Here is a 19,363-nt window from a genome sequence, read left to right as displayed (position 1 = left end):
ATGGTTATTAGGAACATAATTTTCTATAAACATTTGTTTATTAGAATCTCCATTTACAAACGCGAGCCCCACCACCCACATAAATCCATCTTTAATTGTTGTGTAATATGTGGCTGAACAACCTCCTAAAAAGTAATAAACCACTATAACTCACTCGTTAAATCCTCAAATGGTTTTTTCATAACATCTAACAATTTAAGCTCCCATAATAGAGGTCGAATACACTTCAATATAAATGAACCACAACTACATAATTATATGGATTCATTGCAACTACATTCAATATCAATAAATGCTATTGTTTTTTTTTAAATCTTTGATAGTTTTATGTGTGGCATAAACTCGATAGTGGAAAAATACACTAACCACATTCACATCATGTTTGACTCCAACCTTCTCCACAAATTACTTGAGACACTCTTGCCATTTGAAGATGTATCGGAAGTGAATTTAAAGGCAATGCGGTAGATATTTCAACAATCGCAATTATTGCGAGTATTACTATTTGCCCAGTTTCATTTGCCATTTTCTAGGGTTTAGTGTTTTGGAGCCGAATGCCAACAAAAATAAGGGTTTATTGGTGGTATGAAGCTCAAATACAATATATATATATAATAACAAAATAAAAAATTAATAAATAATAAAATAAACACAAATTAAATGGTTTAGTGTTTACATGATGTTTATCTAGTAGTTATAAATAAAGCAACTATGTATATCTATGGAGAAAATAGATATACCAGTAACTTTTATTTTAGTTCCCATATTATTGACTTTTCTCTTACTTCTTGTTCTATTAGTTCCCTTTGTCTCATTTGGTATTTTTTTTGTGATTATTTGCTTTCTTACTATTTACCTTTTGTTGTTCTAATTCTTGAGGCCCTAGTAAGTTGTTAAATCGAAATGCAGCATGCATTAAATTTTTTTACAATAATTTATTTCCTAACAACTTAGATAAAGGGTACACATATGTAATGTAAAATAACAATAAAATGTATGAGGGCCAACTTTTGAGAGCTTTAACATGCATTTTTGAGGCAGCCTAAAAACAATTCTTGCTTCCCGTTCCCTTTATTTTTCCGAGTTATTAAAGTTAAAAAATTATTAAAATGAGTCCAATTTCAAAGGAAAAAGCCTACTTCATATGGCTTTTTCATCAGATGTAAAACTTCAAGCTCCCATATAATAATGCACTTCAATGTAAGTGAATCGCAACTGCATTTTTTTTTGGATTGATTGCAACTACATTATAATAATAGTTTAATATGTGTTGTTGCTTATTCTAAATCTCTTAAATTTTTATGGGTCTCATAAACTCTATAGTGGAAAAAGGTAGTAGCGACATTCACAATAAACTTCGATTCCACTACAAATTCTTATCAAACTTCGCGAGCGACTATTGCGACCATTTTAAGATGCATTAAAAGTGAATCTAAATGCAACACACTAGATATTTATGCAATCATAGTAAATGCGAGTATTATTTTTTGATTGGCCATTGAAATAATTTTATAGGGTTTAGTGGCATGAACGACCTAGAAAAAATAAAAAATAAAAAATTGGTGCCAATGGAAGAACGGGAGAAGATGAAATCGATATTTTGTTTAGTCAAATATCAGAGTTGGGAGACGAGTTGTCTTTGTGAAATATTAGGGGTAGAATCCACCTCATCAATTTTAAGAGCTGGCACCTAGGCAAATCAAATTTGGGGTATATTAAACAGTACACTTAAGCATGCCGTTTGATTAATTGAACGACGCGTATGATTTAAAACTTTTTGAAAGTTCAATGTTTAATTTGAATAAAAAAATATTTGTTGCATTTTTTGAAACCAACTGCAAAGTTTGACATATTTTTTTGATCATTTTCTCTAAAATTGTCATTGTTCTTGGTATAATCTCTTGTTTTTGGCTCGTACATATGTTTATGAAATTATAAATATTTTGGGCAGCTGGTTCACCAGGTACATGACTAGGGGTGCCAATAGTAGACATCAAGCTTGCCATGATGAACTCATCTGGTCTAACATTCTTATAAAAATTCAGACATCAGCCTCATTAAGCTGACCATTCTGCACATATCCAGATATCAATGGCTGACCACGTAACAATATGTACACTCATCAACACAAACTAGTTGTTTGCCGATGTTTAAAGGTGTAGGGAATGGACCAATTAGAAGTACGAAAATGAAATGAACTTCTTCGTCAACATGTACGTCTTCGTTTCATCCTCATTCTCATCAACGCCAACGTCTGCCTTCTACATCTAAGTCTACGTATATGTCCTCATTAGAATCTTGATCTTCAGCTCCCCCTCATCAGTTTGCTCTGGTTCCACCATAACGTCTTCATTTTCATATTTAAATTATTCAGTAGCCCATTTGGATCTGACATATTCTCCGACTATTCCGTCATCCCCAATTTTTATGCTAAAGTTGTTATGTTCTGCCCCTCAAGTATTTCCAATATTTACAATCCTACCACTTTTGATTTCCTTTGATTTTTTATTTTTGATTGCCGTGGGTTTGGGTTTTATATGTGACCGCCACGTTAACAATCTTCGATATTATTTTATTTTTTATTAATTTATGGACGTGAAACTACCATTTTACCCTTGCAAGACGACAAAATAAAAAAATAAAACAAAAAATGGCATGAGTTGTAATTAGGGCAGGAAATCGGGTCGGGTTTGAGTCGAATCCGACCCGACCCTGAATAGTTTGGGTTCAGGTCGATTTTTATATCCATTTACTTATTCGGATCGGGATCGGGTTCGTTTCGATTCTATCGGTTATTTTTGGTTTTTGAATTTTTAGTGTTTTCCGGATATATTTTTTGGGCTTTTTTTGAATTTTTAGTGTTATCCGACCGGGTTAGTCGGATATAATCGGGTTCGGGTTCGAATATTATGAAACTATTCGGATTCGGATATAGCCGAACACGACCCAAACCCGTTTTTTTTAAAGAATTATTATTATTATTATTATTAGACAACCTCTTTACAAGTTAAAAGCCCATGATCTGGGCCCATTTGGGCTTTGAAACAGAACCTACGCTAAAACCCTAAACCCTACACCCAAAACAAAACAATTCTCTCCTCTTTTTCTTCGCAACACGTATTTTTTTTTCTTCTGGATTATTTGAAGTAAAAAATAAAAATAAAAATGAGTCCAGTTTCAAAGAAAACAAAGCGGAGTAGGGACCTCCCACTCGAAGAAGAAGAAGAAGAAGAAGAAGAGGTGTTGCTTACAATTAAAGTTTTTATTTACTGTTCTTTATTACTTCTGTTTTTGAATGAATTGAATTTTTCCTTTTTGTAGTTGAATGAATTTAGTGATGATGATGATGACGTGGAGGAGGACAGTGAAGAAGAAAATGGGAAAGTAACAAGGGATGCTGAGATGGAAGAGCTTGAGAAAGAGTATAACAATCTTCGTGACGAGGAGCCGTAAGATTTTATATTATTATTTTGATCACCACTTAAGGCAAGGTATGATTATATTGTGAATCATTCAGGGACATACTTATTAATCTTAACCGTCACAAGGATGAAGATCTTTTGAAAGGTCAAGCAGTGAATAATCAAAAGGTACAATGTGTTCGTTGGGATTAGTTACTTTCAACCTTTGTAAAAAAAGACTCACAAGAAGTATAGGAGTTTATTTTTTATTTTTTTTATTTTGTAGAGCCGCATTGTTAATTGTTTTTTTTTCCCCATCTTTTGAATTGAAGGCTATATGGGACAAATCTCTTGAGTTGAGGTTCTTGTTACAGAAAGTGTTCACAAGCTCAAATAAGTTACCTCGGGTATGTGAAATGTATTGAGGAGAAGTTGGATAATCAGCAATACGCGTTTGATCTTTATTGATCGTTGGATTTGTGCAATTTTGCAGGAACCCTTGAGATCCTCATTTTGCGGTTCAGACGAAGAAGTCAATAAAGCATATTCAGACCTGATGACTTCATCTGAGAAAGCTCTAGATTCTCTGTTGGGACTACAAGAGGTATGACTAATAAACTTATTCTGCTTATTGTCAGCACCTATCAGTTTGCTTGAAGACAAACAATGACGAGTTTGTGGTTTTATTATTATTATATTCCTAGTTCAATTATTTGATCCGTTAAGTATGTCTCCTGCTGTTATGACAGGCGTTGCTCGAGAAGAATCCTTCTATTGTTCAAGTCTCGGACGGTATGGCACAAAACCCTTGTAGTTTATTTTTCATAATTGTCTGTTACACAACTATCTTTAGGAAAAGGTTATGGCTTCCTGACCGTTGATGCTCGCAATTTTGTCCAATTACCTCATTTTCTTCTTCTAAAGATGCATTCAAAATGACTAAAACTATTAGGCGCAGTGTAATCCATCTTTGGATCCTACCAATGGAACATGTTTAAAATGTCAACAGTTTGACCAGAGCCCACTTAACTAGTTAAGAATCAGATTTTGGATGATTGTTTCAACTAAAACTAGAAACCTAGTAGAAAGAGTGAAAGACGAGTGTGGGTAAGAATCAGATTTTGGATGATTATTTAAACTGAAAATAGAAACCTAGGAGAAAGAGCGAAAGACGAGTGTGGGTATCTTCTAATTGGAGATACAAAGTCCGTTTCTGATTTCATGTGTAGTGGCAGTTTTTCTTCTCAAGAGAGTGATCAAGGTCCCTCACACCATTTGTAGGGTTTCATTATGTTTTATCTCTCTGGTTATATCATCGCTCGCCCTGATGGGCAATTACTCACTATAAATCATTTAAGGGTTGCCATCTCTCGCCCTGAGTCGGTTATAACATTTTGGTTCTTTTCCAGGGAACAAGAAAGGATTTACGGGTACAGATGTACCAAAGAATTTTGTCGATGAGAAGGATAAAGAATGGTTTCGAATTCAAGAAATGCATTCCAGGTATTTCATTTATAAAATGCTCATGCTGTAGTTTTGGCAGAAACTGGAACTGCTACAACATCTATTTCCAGTTTCCCCGCATCTCAACTTTTGCATGTTTGAATAACAACTAAGCGTTTAGTCGTTCTGTAAAATCTAATGAGTGTAAAGAGAGAAATCTAATAAGTAGCCTTAAAATGTCGAAAGTGTCAGTGAAATTGTATGATAAGCGGCATGAATTTAGAAGAAAGGTTATACACTTATACATCATAGTCGATATGATTTTCAAAGCTCCATCGGAAAAAAGAGAAGCTAATATGGTTTACTAAGCAGATGTAAAATAACACTTAAAAGCATTTTGTTGTGCATAGGTTCGATATAAAGCGTAAGTATTTGGACAAAATCCCTGGGCTTCTATTTGCACTCGCATAAGTCATTGTAAAAATCTCGGATAGAACTGACTATTAATTTGATTTTTCCAAATCCAAGTAAAAGGTATTGGTAGGAAGCAGTCTGTTACTTGATGAATTTACAATATTTATTGATTTCTGCATCTTGATCATTCGCTAATAGTTTATTACGATGCCATGGTTATAAATTTTCTTTGAAAAGTATTCTTTTGTAGAGATTAATACCCGATAAGAAAATAAAGAATGGAGAAATTAACACAAGGGTTCGAGGCTTAGTTCTCCCATTTGATTATCTTCTACTTATATTTGTAATTGGATCATAGCCAGCTAGTTTTTCACTCTCAACAAATTCAGTTTAATATATCTAGTACATCACACTGATTTTTTTTTTGATAAATCCGTATCTTATCAAAAAAGGTGAGGTAGAGCAATACAAGTTCATCACAGATGAGATATTATTTTTGCAAATCTTCAATAATTTAATTGTGTCCTACTTTCAAGTTTGTATGGTGTGGGGAGAAAATCAAGTTATCAAGGAAGATGAGAGAAGTGTAAGAGTTGAGGTGATACTGAAACTAGAGAAATCACTAGAAGAGAAAATTTGGGGAACAAAATTACCAAGGGAAGATTATGAGGGTATATCAATGATTCAGAGGAGAGCAAAGAGGAAAGTGGAGTACAAGAGATTACAGGAGAGAGTGTTAACAGTGTTGGGAGAGGTAAGCAGCGAGAGGAAAGGAGTCATAAGTGTGGAGCATGATATAAATTCTGCAGAGAAAAAGACGGCGAAGAGGCTGGAAAGGGAGGAAAGTGCAATGGGTGGTAGGATTTGGGGGCTTAGTGGACAAGGAAGGCAATAAGGACAGGAATGGTAATGGGAGCTTTGGTATGGTGGATGGAGCAAAGAGGGCATTTTAGGTAATGAAGAGGATTTTCTTACTTTTGGTTAACAGTGGTGAGTGAATACCACCAAGAGTAGAGAGAAGATTAAGAGAGTGATGGAAGGGATTGAAGGAAGCAGTTTGGAGGAGGAGAGAGGTGGCACCAATTACAGCAGGGACTTTGAAGAGTGAAGACTATGGCGATGAGAGGAAGACAACTATTTGATTTTCAGTTGCTTTGATGATGGTGAGGATTGGGCTGAAGAGAAGTAGGGTTTGGTTGGTGTGTGGATTATGGACGGGCCTGTCTGGGGCTATGAATGAGTAGCTCTGTTTTTTGGTGTGTGTGTGTGTGTGTTTTTTTTCCCGAAAGGTTATTTTGTTCACTCTCTCATTTCTTCTTTTCTGTTCTTTTGATTTTTCGCTTGTTATAATGGGTTGGGATCAAACTTAGGAGGTTGGGGGCCAAGGTCTTGGGTGCGATTCCCATCTTCACAGGGGAAACTGGAATTTATTGGATTAGGTAACAAAGTTTAAACAATAAAAGTAAGGATAAATAATAATGGTTTTGAGTCTAAGGTAAATAGCTTCTTGCTACTTATATTAGCTTTGATGTGATTGGTGACAGTGACCAAATCCATGTAATCCTTAATAAGGGAATGGGCCTTGCTGTCCCTGTCCCTGTCCCTGTCCCTGTTTCTGTTTACTTTCATTTTCTTCGTTCACTCAATTGGATGAACATACAGTGTAGCTCTAAAGAAAAAGATGAAGGAAGTAGTAAGTCTAGTGTTTGTTTGACATCAAATGATAAAGAAAGTGCAAGTCTAGTACATAGAGTCGGTTTCTCTGTAGTCCTTTTAGACTTCTAGTTGCGTAGTATCTCCATTTGAATTGGTTAAATTAGATTCGTACTGTGTGTTTTGCAGACTAGCTCCATTCAGAGATAATTCTATAGATAAATGGCAGAGAAGAGCACAGGTTACGACTGGTGTGGCTGGTTTCAAAGGGAAGTTACAGGCTTTTAGTCAGGTTTGTTCCCGACACGGTTTGACATCCACGGTCTTCAAAAAGTACATTACTGATACGTTTCTCTCTTGCAGAATAGTAGTGAACAAGTGGCAGCACATATGAGGGATCCAAGCAGACTTATTAAGAGGATGCATTTGAGGAGGCCTTTAGTAGGTGTTTTTGGGTCGGTAAGTTGATCAACTTGGTCCCAGTAGGCCCTCTCTTGATAATTTAAATTTGTTGAGGAAATAGACCGCCTACACATACACTGTTGCTAACCACCTTGGCCTTTGATATGCAGGTTACAGATGTCTCTGACAAAGTAAATGAAGAGGTAGCAATTTATCATCTCATTCCCATCCATGTAAATGGTTTGAATAACTGTGCTTTGTGTCAAAAGCCTTTTATGTCTTAGATTTTTCCTTAAGCCCAGATCCTCTCATAAAAGCTGAAGCCACAATCTGGAATCCTCTAAATTACTTAGAAATGAAACTTGAGCAGGCCGAGCAAGTGGAGAACAGTTGCTCTGTCTTTTGCTAGCTTGTCATTTTAAGTATCTTTTTAATTCATTGATATTGGTTCATAGTCAATGGGAGCTACTATACTGATAAAAAGGCACAGCGGTGACAGTAAGTCAGTAACATCAATACCAATATTGGAAGAGCAGTTCCTAAACTACTTAAGTTCCGTCTAGTGAGTTTTCAATTAATAAAAAATTAAAGCATTATGCGGTTTGTTGTTACAGTTGTAACTTTTTATGGTAAAATAGTTCCACAGCATCTCATGGTTATTTTAGCATTTTATCAAGTCATTAAATGTAGCTTCATCTTGTTTGTTCTCATGTATAAACTTTTGGTTTTGTCTCTCTTAACCAGAAGTGGAACATTATATCATATTATGATGGTATTGAAGTAATGATCTATATTATTATCTTTTACTTTCCACTTTGGTTAGAGTGTAAATGCGGATGGAGATCCAGAACTGCTGGATGACTCTGAGTTTTATCAACAACTTCTGAAGGAGTTCCTTGAGTCCTCCAATCCAGAATCTTCTCGTAAGTAATATGTTTAACCATTACAGTTTTTGGTTTTTGATTCTTTGATAAATCTGAGTATTTTTAGTTGTTGACTGTGCAATTTGTCATTTATTTTTCTTTCTTTTGGGGTTTGAACTTTGGCTTCGTAAAGAGCATTCTGTATAGGAACAAATATCGGCCAAAACAGTCCTTCCTGCTGGCCCTTCCTTAAACACGAGATTTCCCTTTTAAATTATTTAAAATTAGGACCGTTGATACTTTTTGGGTGTGGACAACATTAAGGCTGTGTTTTGTTGATAAATTATAATTCCTTGAAAATGAGAGAGACAAAGAGAGGAGGGAAGAGGAGAAAGTCACCCACCATTTCTAATCATTTTAATGAAAATAGTGCCCTTAATTTAGAAATAGTTTTGCTCTCCTTGAGCTTCATACTGTTGAATGCGATTATTAATTTGATGTTCTTCTCTTTAAACCTTTCGGTGAAATTGTTTACAATCTGTCCAGAATTTTATCTCTGTGATCTAACCTCACAAAATTAATCTTTGCTTTTGAACAATATATATGTTTTTTCGAATGAAACATCCTCTAGTGATAGCTGTGACCACAGATCCAAAAACATTTTTCATTGGTTTGGTTGAACTCCCAAAGCATTGCGAAAGTACCAATTTCCGTGTTATGCTTTGTCGAACAATTAAGTCATTTGATTATACATTTAAAGTTGGTTCATTTGATACGGCATTGATAAAAGAAATAAAGAAGAAGAAAAAAGAGAAACGTGGTTTATTTGATATCACATTGAATCTTTGCAGAAGCTGCCTTTTATGCTCTGAAGAGACAACAAACTAAGAAGCGAAAGATAGTTGATCGTCGCGCTTCAAAAAGTCGCAAGATCAGGTAAGAAAATATGCTGTGCTCCCACACACACACACACACACACACATCAATATTTTAGTGTAAGGCAGCACAGTACCGGATTTAAAATACCTGTTTTTTTATTCCACAGGTACCATGTTCATGAGAAGATAGTAAGTTTCATGGCTCCCGATCGAATGAATCTTCCTGAAATGGCACCAATATTATTTCAGAACTTATTTGGACTGAAGCGCCCTAAATCTACTTCTGTGGCCTAGTTGAGTTGGAGTTTCAAGGTTGTAAAATGTTTTTTTGTTGTTGATATCTGTAACCCTTTTCCGATATAGACTAATTATTATGAAATGTTTTATTTTTGTTATCTTTAGAAATGATTCATTTATATTTATTGTCTGAAGTAAGCACGGAAGAGAGTTAGTCAGCACTGACTTGGCCTGAATTATAAGCTGAGTTTATAGCATAGTATTGCATGACATGATCTGTATTATTGCAATTTGCGAGATATTCAAGAACTTACTCTGATGTGTAAAGTGTAATGCATGAGCCAATATGGGGACCTGTTATTTTTTTTTGGCTAAACACATACTCGCCCATTAATTAAAACAAAGGAACAATGTTTAGAGTTTGCAAACACTTTGGAAGAGGACCTATTCTTTAAGTATGGCTACCTAATTAAATAACCTATTAACCTAACTAAATTTTCCTACTGATCGAATCTATGACATGCTGAAGGTTCCAATCACATTTGGCATTGGTACTGGAATTGGGACTGGATAAAGTTTCCATAACTTTTTTGCAATTCTCTTTGAAGATATAGTCTGCTTTTCTCAATCTTGTTGCTAACTAGGGGTGTCTCTTTTTGCCGAATTTCCGATTTTTCCGAAATCTGACCCGAAATTGGTCTAGCTCTGGGTGTAGTTTTCATGGGCCGATTTTCCGATTTCCGAAAATTCCGAAAAAAAATTGGATCGGATTTGGATATAATTCTAAAATCCGATCCGATCCGATCCGAAAATTCCGAAATTTCCGATATTATTGCCAATTTCTTCCGAAAATATATACTTCTCTCACTATCCACTTGATTAGATCTCGACCGTTCATTCATTTTCTAGTTTTTTACTTCCAAAAATAAAACAAAAACATAACCTAGCCGCTACTTTCCCACTTGAATTGGACCACTCTACTGTCATTACACCGTCTACCATAACAACAATGATATGAAAAAAAATGTCATTGAGTCATACAATGACTTCCAGACCAATCCAAAAGCCAAATTCCAATAGATATAATATTATGTAAAGCTACTTAGAGTCCAAGACCATAATCCATTATTTATGCAGACACTTCACGCTTCAATTTCCACACACGAAAAAAGATTGAAACATTACAAATACCCAGACCTCAACAGAATGCAATGCTTGCTATTGGTGAGGTCGCGGGTTCTTTTTTCTCGTTTTTCTTGGATCACTTGTTTGAATGAAAATGGGTTTTCTCAGTAAACAAGTGCGTATTGTTGTTGGTACATTGGTGTTGTGGACATGGTTTTCTCTCCCTACAATGAACATTGGCGTATGATATTCTAAAAATAATTGAAAATAAATAGATCTTTGAAAATTTACCAAGTATTCCGAAATTTCCGAGTTATTCCGAAATTTCCGAAAGTTTCGAAATTGGAAATATATTTTGAATCCGAAAAAAAATTGGATCGGATTTGGCTAGCATATTAGGTTCCGAAAAAAATTTGGAAAAATTCCGAAGGAGGTTAATCCGATCCGATCCGATCCGAAGTCACCCCTATTGCTAACTGAACTGCCACCTCTGCTGCTAAGAACTCAACTTTTACTGGACTCCCAGTTTTGAATCTCTTTTCTGCTGCTCCTAATGCCAAACCATCATGGTCCTAGGCAATCGCCCTGGCACCTACCCATCTTGATTCCCTTTCATAGACATCATCAAAATTAATACATGCAGTAAGATGATAAATAATTGGAAAGATGTCATCAAAATTTGATTGGTTCCTATAAGCTTGAGAATTGGAAGATGAGGGAGTTAGATGGTCTACGTCTTTTAAGGCACTAATAAACTTAGTAGCCTGAGCATAGCTACTCTTCAACACCCTTCCTCTGCCTTATAGCTAACTTTTCAAATTTGATTCAATTCCTATCTTCCCACATCATCCTCTTTACTGGAGGCCCAACTTATGTACACTTCCAACTATTGTCTTATACCACTGCATTCTATAGTCTCTGTGAGGGAGTAATATTCACATCTAATGAATATTAGACACGTGTCCAGCATAAACAGAAATACCACACCGACCTCATGTCAACGTCCTCCAAGCTCGCTTCATGAGCAGCTCGCCTCATGTAGGTGGTTTACTTTAGCTCGCTCCAGGATAACGCAGGCCGAACAGACAATCTCACGCAGAACACCTCGACTTATGACACCATCTCTTATCCATATGCAATCATTACCAAAGCTGTACTTTGACAAACCACTGCCGCAAGCTACTAACCACAGCTACTGATCCCCATCATTACATAATTCCTACCAAAGCCAACCTAACACTCATCCTTGATCTCAACCATACATCTGTACATGTCAGCACATGTGTCTCACAGATCTTCATACTCAACGGCTATAAATACCACCTACATGAACTACGTCAGACTTGATTCTTCTCTCCCCCCAGGATCAAGAGAAGATACGTAGGCAGTTCGCTCCTCGATGAACTCGGTCTCAACCATAATATAAACCATTCTCCCCCTCCCTTTGTATGTAAAGGAAATACCAAAATTCACCTTTACATTGGCGCCGTCTGTGGTCTCGATTCCTTGAGAACCACTTCATAAATCCTACCACCAAAAAGAAAAATTCTCAAGCCCACGAAGCATGGAAAACCTTGAAGCTCAAGTTCAGAGTTTAGTCGGTCAACTAGGCACAATGAACGGGCACATTACCCTACTCCGGCGGGAAAAGTCTCCAAATTAACAGTTTTTTGTTCTAATTTCTTTTGGATATTAGTTCGATCTAGTGCAGGTCAATCAAGCTCTAATGCACACTGGGGGCTAGCCACAACCATCTCCAGACTGGGGCTCATTGTTGCCATCTAAACAAGTTCAATTATGTTATTATGATCTATGCATCTCCAAAATTACTACTGTTAGTTCGTACTAACTCTTTGGTGTTAGCTCGTATTTTTACAGGTCAATGAAGCTCCAAAACTGGGGCTAACTATAGTCACGCCAATTCAAGGCTAGCTATTGGCGAAGATCTCCAAAGCGGGATGCCCACGGACTCTTTCGGTCACAACACCCAGCTGAATATAACGCTCACTCGAGCTCAAACGCTACATAGCGTCACCACTTCTCTCCTGTTGACAAGACCACAGAGGTCGTCTCCGCTCCTATTGTCAAGACTCCAGAGGTCGCCTCCGCTCCTGTTATCAAGACACCAGAGATCGCCCCAGCTCCTGTTGGCAAGACCCTAGAGGTCGCCTCCGCTCTTGTTGTCAAGACCCCAGAGGTCGCACCAAATCCTGTTGCCAAGATCTCCATTCCTCCGGTCGAGAAACAATCACCCGAGACCAGCTCTGTTGAGGTCGCATCATCTTCTACAGCAGTTCAGCATGAGGAAACTACTCACAGCTCGTTCTCTACAGAACAAAACACTCTCAGGAGTTCAAACGTGCTCAAGCACAAAACGCTCTCTGGAGCTTACAGGCTCCATAGCCTCTCCAAGTCTCGCTAGTTGAGGACCTATATTTCTAGGATCAACTTAGTGAGAACGCTCTCCGTGAGCTATACACTTTCTTAAGCTAACACGCTCTCAGCGGGCAACACGATCTCCAGGAACAACACGTTTTCTTAAGCAAACACGCTCTTTGGAGCTTACAGGCTCCATAGTCTCTCCAAGTCTCACTAGTTGATGACCTATACTTCTAGGATCAACTCAGTGAGAACGCTCTCAGTGAGCAGTATGCTTTCATAAGCTAACACGCTCTCCGCGAGCAGCACGCTCTCTTGAGCTTACATGCTCCATAGCCTCTCCAAGTTTCGATAGTTGAGGACCAATACTTCTAGGATCAACTCAGTGAGAACGCTCTCAGTGAGCAGACGCTTTCATAAGCTAACACGCTCTCCGCGAGCAGCACGCTCTCTTGAGCTTACAGGCTCCATAGCCTCTCCAAGTCTCGCTAGTTGAGGGCCTATACTTCTCGGATCAACTCAGTGAGAACGCTCTCAGTGAGCAGTACGCTTTTATAAGCTAACACGCTCTCCGTGAGCAGCACGCTCTCTTGAGCATATAGGCTCCATAGCCTCTCCAAGTCTCGCTAGTTGAGGACCTATACTTCTAGGATCAACTCAGTGAAAACGCTCTCAGTGAGCAATACACTTCCTTAAGCTAGCACGCTCTCCTCGAGTAGAATGCTTCCATAAGCGCTACAAGGTCCCTTGACCTACGCTCTCCACGAGCAGAACACTTCCATAAGTGCTACAAGGTCCCTTGACCTATGCTCTCCACGAGGAGAATGCTTCCATAAAGCTACAAGGTCCCTTGACCCATTTGGAGCAACGCCAAGCTGAGCTCTATAAGGGTCCCTCGACTTACGCCAACTTCGGTCGCGAGCGGCTCTCTACGAACCAACCATTTATTCGAACTAAAAAACTCTAAGGAGTTCCAACGTTCTCCAAACCATATACTTTCTTGAGCTCCAAGGCTACTTAGCTCTTAGCTACAAGCGCTCTCAAAAGTTATGCTAAAAAGTGCCAATCACGTGCATGCTTCAATCCACCACCAGTTCACTATATAATACGGGCGATCTCTCCAAAGATGGATATTTATTTCGTTCACATCCGTTAAGCCTCCTCACATATGCTAAACACGCGGCACCATTCTTTCTCGGTGATCACTTCTCCGTATAAAAGCGACCTCCACCGAGAAGCGGGGTCGTGTGAGGGAGTAATATTCACATCTAATGAATATTAGACACGTGTCCAACATAAAACGTAAATACCACAATCGACTCATGTCAACGCGTCCTCCAAGCTCACTTCATGAGCGACTTGCCTCATGTAGGTGGTTTACTTCCACTCACTCGGGGATAACACAGGTCGAACAGACGATCTCACGCAGAACGCCTCGACTTATGACACCATCTCTTATCCATATGCAATCATTACCAAAGCTGTATTTTGACAAACCACTGCCGCAAGCTACTAACCACATCTACTGATTCCCATCATTACAGAATTCCTACCAAAGCCAACCTAACACTCATCCTTGATCTCAACCATACATCTGTACATGTTAGCACACGTGTCTCACAGATCTTCATACTCAACGGTTATAAATACTACCTACATGAACTACGTCAGACCTGATTCTTCTCGCCCCTGGATCAAGAGAAGATACGTATGCAGTTCGCTCCTCAACGAACTCGGTCTCAGCCATAATATAAACCATTTTCCCCCTCCCTTTGTATGTAAAGGAAATACCAAAACGCACCTTTACAGTTTCCACTATAATTCCCAAGTCTGCAAACCATAAACTCCTAGCCCAACTACATTAAAAAATAAATGAATGAGATCCTCTAACTCGTCACAGTATGGACATGAGAAATCCCCCACCATATCTCTTCTTTCAAGACAGTCTCCTGTAGCGAGGGCAAAATTATAAGCCTTCCACATGAACATTTGAATATTTGATGGCATTTTAGTCTTCCATATCTTCTTGACAATTTGTGTATTAAAGCTTGAAGACTCTTCAACCCAGTTTTGTTGACAAAAGTAGATGTAAACAAACTTAACAGTAATTTTACCATCTTTGTTATGTATCCAAATAATATTGTCAGCCCAATTTTGCTGATAAAATAGGTAGATGGGACCTGTTTTTAGTTCCAAAAGATTATCATTGGGCAAATGACATGATTTTTGTGTCAGGTTGTTAGTCCTTGAAAAATGACTTTCATGAAAAACTTAATTGATACCACGTCATAGTTTGGGTTTTCGAAATTATTTGAATTTTGGAAATCTGGAAAACCGAAATTCACAATATTTCAACTCATATCATATTTTGATTTCAACTAATTTCAAAATCATTAATATTTTTGATTTTGTTGTTTTTTTTAAAACCGAAATATTCAACGGAATTCCGTTTGGAATCGTGAACACTACCACATATAGCATAGATATAGCATAGTAGAGTTCTCACTAAGTTTTCAGATATTGAAATTGTTGGAGATTTTCAAAATACGAAATGTCATTGTTAGTGTATTTTTGGATCATAAATTATGCGTTGGATTTCTCTGTATATATGGAAGTTCCATTTGGTTTGGATGGGACAACAGTCCAAATTGTGAAATGACCATGTAACTATGTAAGTATGGTACGACTTGAATTGGTTGTAGACTTGTATCACGTAAAGAAAGGGAAGACTCCATGAGTCCATGAGGTAGTTATTAAATGGAAAGGCACATGGGCCGATCAATGTACGTACAAGTGGTGTACTCACTGATTATTGTGGACTTGATTATTGTGGACTTGTGGAAAGTGTTATTGTTTCTAGGGTGACATACCCCCATTTATAATTGAAAATTAGACGTAACTCCCAGCTCTAATTTTCTTTAGGCATGCCCCCACTTTAATTTTTGATGTTGGTCAATTAGATTTGAATTTCATTGACCGTTAGTATAAGTTTTCTATTTTCTTCTAATAAAAAATGTAAATAATAATCTAAAACTCCTATGATAAAATACCAAATATGCCCTCAATGATTTCTATTTCGTATGCAATTTGTTATTTAAAATAAAGTCTTTCTATTCTACTATTTAACAAGCACGAACCAATGAATGCACTCAACGGGTGTTTAAAGTTTTAATTCATGTATTTGATGGCCATTGAGAGCATATTCGGCATTTCATTATAAGAGTTTTAGATTATTAATATTATTATTTTATTAGAAGAAAATAGAAACCTAGACTAACGGTCAATGAAAGTCAAACCTAATTAACCGGCATCAATAGGGGTATGCACGGGTCGGTTTGGGTCGGGTTTTATATAAAATCGACGACCAACCGACATTTTCGGTTCCACTATATTTCAAACCGAATTGATCCGATCAAAATTAGCAACCGATCCAAAATTTTCGGTTCGGTTGTGTTGGTTTTCGGATCTTAACCAGTTAGTGAAAAAGAGACCTAATTTCAAACAAAGAAAAAACTAAATCAAAGAAAAATTGATTTTTTAGATCAAGTCTTTATATAAAAATTGTAGATCCATCCATTTTACACACTAATCCATGAAATTGTTCAACAAAAACCATTCAAAGTGAGAGAGAGAGAGAGATTGATAAAAGCCAACACACCATAGTTACCAATTACTTCTTCTTTTTTCTATTTTTTTTTGCGAAATTAGTTACCAATTACTCAATACCAAACATTCAAGTTTAAACATTTCTTTCAATGCCTTCATATCCACACCAATTGATCGGAACCCCATATGTAAAAAGATAACTTAAAAAAATAGAAGAGATAAATGTATTTGTGTTGATGGTGGTGACTGGTGGAGGTGATAACTTGTGGAAGGAAGGAGAAATTAGATAAGAAATGTATGATGGGTTTTTTTTTAGGGTGGTGGCGGCTGTGCACTGTATTTAAGTTAGGATGAATATGGTTTTTGTTTTTTGTTTATGGTACTTTTACTTTAAATGAAATATGGAATAGCGAATCGGGTCGGATATTTTTGGTTATCACAAATATAAACCGTGAGCTGAACCGACCCTGTCGGTTTTGCAATATTTCAAACTGATCCGAACCGACTTAAATGGATAACCGACCCGTATAGCATGGTTCGGATCCGGTCGGTCGGTTATGTCAGGTACTGCGGTTTTATGCACACCCCTAGAGATCAAGCGTTACAATGGGAGACATGTCTAAAAAAAATTAGAGTGAGAGTTATGTCTAATTCCCAATTATAAATGGGGGTATGTCTAAAAAACCCCTTGTTTCTAAACACAGCGAAATAGTGCAAATATAGGCGCTAGTTCAAGTATGTCTTTAACAGGCCCTTAATTTCTGAAACGGTGTGAAATGTGTTTGAACAGACACATCACAAACGGTTATTGTGTCTCTTTGGAACGACACTGTACCTTTTTGAAGGGGGTCGGTCATAATGTATATGTGTCATATGCCACACTATAGAAATATACTTTTAATACAGAGAAATTAAACCAATTATTTGTGACCGTAATTTGGCATCATCAGTTTTTCTATAGTGTTTCTTGGTCGAGTCGAATAATCCATAATCGGACCCTTTACGAACTATTAATTGGGGCTTCATTGTATTATGAGAGCATATTTCTATAGACTCCATTGTGTTCACGGTTTCTACTGTAGGAGAGAAATTTTGCTTAAAGATAGCCGATTCTCTGCGCTAAAGGCATTGAATCGATACTCCAATTGTCTTGTTTAGCGCATTGAATCAATACTCCAATTCTCTTGGATTTGTATTCATCATTGTGAAACCTCGAAAATCAACATAAATATCCTTTTAGCCGTTTTAGGAGAAGTTTTTCTTATTTTAGGAAAAGTTGTTCTTAGCGTGACTGAGTTATTGGCTCACTTGGCCTTTTCATTATTGTTCCAACTTCCAAGTACCAAATCTGCTGATATTTTGAAGCATGGTGCTCTGGTGTGTTCTTTTCTCTGTGTATTGTGGACACAACCCTTTCTAACTTCTGCTGTTGTAGAGTGGAGTCGACGGTGATTAATTATCCAACTGTTCGGGACTTCTGGTGTAGTTGTTAACTTGGTCTCCAAACTTTGTCTTTATAAGGACTTGACTTTTCACTGAAACGAACTGCTAAAATCAACGAGTCAAGAATTCCGAGTTAAATCATCAGGTGAAATTAAGTATGAACTAACAAAACCTTTAAACTCCTGACTTTTGTGCTTCAGACACTACGCCCGAGCGTGTATCTGAGTATTCAACTCTATGTGAACGAGTACTGTTTTTTCCCCTGGATTCAAATGCCAGTGCATCAGAGAACCATAGTTTAATTGTTTAAGTGCTCATTCATCGTTGACTACCGCTAATGTTAAAGCAACTGTTTTCCTGGCCAATGGGGAATAGCCAATATTAGAAACAAAAACTTGAATTTATTTTTTTGGGAAATGATGCAAGGATGTTTTCATTTTAGTGACACACACACAATGCCAATAACACGGAATTTTGTTGATTGATAGCAAATTCATGACAGGGAACTGTGGTCATATGGGTTATGGTTCCTCAATGCTCAGAAAGACAGAAACCAACAAAAATAAAAAGTAATAAAGCGGTGATAGTTATAGATGTGGATAAAAACAGATAGACAAATGAGTTTCAATAAGAGTGCAGGGCAGATCTTTCAAAGAATAATCCGAAGGACCACGAAAGAAAATAATTGCACCAGGGCAAACTTATATTGAAAATCCAGTGGCAAGAAAATTTTGATGGAAAAGTATTTTTTTCCTGCTTTGCTAAATATAGTATCCTTAGGTATTAACATGCCTATATAAAAAAAAAAAAACTGTAGTGCTCAACATTTATAACGTGATCTGCGATCATGACTAGACCACGGTCTCCACTTTAACACTAAAGTAGAATTTAAAACGAGTATAGTGTTTTAGATAAATTTTTGTGTTGTAGTTTATTTTTTTCTGTTAGAAAATGAAATACCCACTTGCAGTTCTCTTTCTAAAACCTTGCTTTTTTCCCTTGAAAATATGAGAAAGTTAAGCTTAATTCCCTGGACCCCAGTCGTAAATGGTGGTAGATAAAGTCGATCGCTTTTAATACTGAGATCCTCTCTGCTTTTGATGTTGAATCATAAAACAATTATTTGACACGGAGAATTTTTTTTTCTACTACTTCTGTAAGACTAACTCCAACCGACCACCAAACTGCGATATATACATAAATCAACCTCCAACCCAACACCAAACTGTTATAATGTCAACCTTATTTAAGTGAAATTGTCATATTCACTCTCATATATAGAATTGGTTTTAACAGAATAACAATGAGCTATCAACCCCATGAATACATGAACAATAAACAATGTGGTATGTTAATATGTTATCATTTTTCTGTTTGACCTTTATCTCTTTGGTACAGAACACAATTCAACTACGTACTGGCAAAGACAGGTTCCCTGAAACTTCAATACTTATATTCTTCTTTCTGTAATGACTAAAAGTCTAAAACAACCATGCATAAAGCGATAAACAAGAAATAA

At 37.0% G+C, this 19,363-nt stretch overlaps 1 protein-coding gene across 1 annotated transcript; it reads left to right on the top strand.

Annotated features, from left to right (window-relative positions):
* The first annotated feature begins 3,019 nt into the window (after positions 1–3,019).
* On the top strand, positions 3,020–9,610 carry LOC147512800 (rRNA processing protein-like protein). Its single transcript, XM_086595801.1, has 13 exons — positions 3,020–3,240; positions 3,322–3,449; positions 3,518–3,590; positions 3,734–3,808; positions 3,895–4,005; positions 4,151–4,193; positions 4,811–4,904; positions 7,101–7,203; positions 7,275–7,370; positions 7,484–7,516; positions 8,137–8,236; positions 9,028–9,112; positions 9,222–9,610. Exons 1-13 carry the CDS (start codon positions 3,166–3,168, stop codon positions 9,346–9,348), a joined length of 1,143 nt encoding a protein of 380 aa, XP_086451927.1. The 5' UTR covers positions 3,020–3,165; the 3' UTR covers positions 9,349–9,610.
* The last annotated feature ends 9,753 nt before the right edge of the window (positions 9,611–19,363 follow it).

The sequence above is a fragment of the Coptis chinensis genome, chromosome 3 (genome assembly GCF_015680905.1).
Source record: "Coptis chinensis isolate HL-2020 chromosome 3, ASM1568090v1, whole genome shotgun sequence".
Classification (NCBI taxonomy): domain Eukaryota; kingdom Viridiplantae; phylum Streptophyta; class Magnoliopsida; order Ranunculales; family Ranunculaceae; genus Coptis; species Coptis chinensis.
The sequence above is the reverse complement of the archived record's forward strand: the minus strand, read 5'-3'. Positions and strand labels throughout refer to the sequence as shown.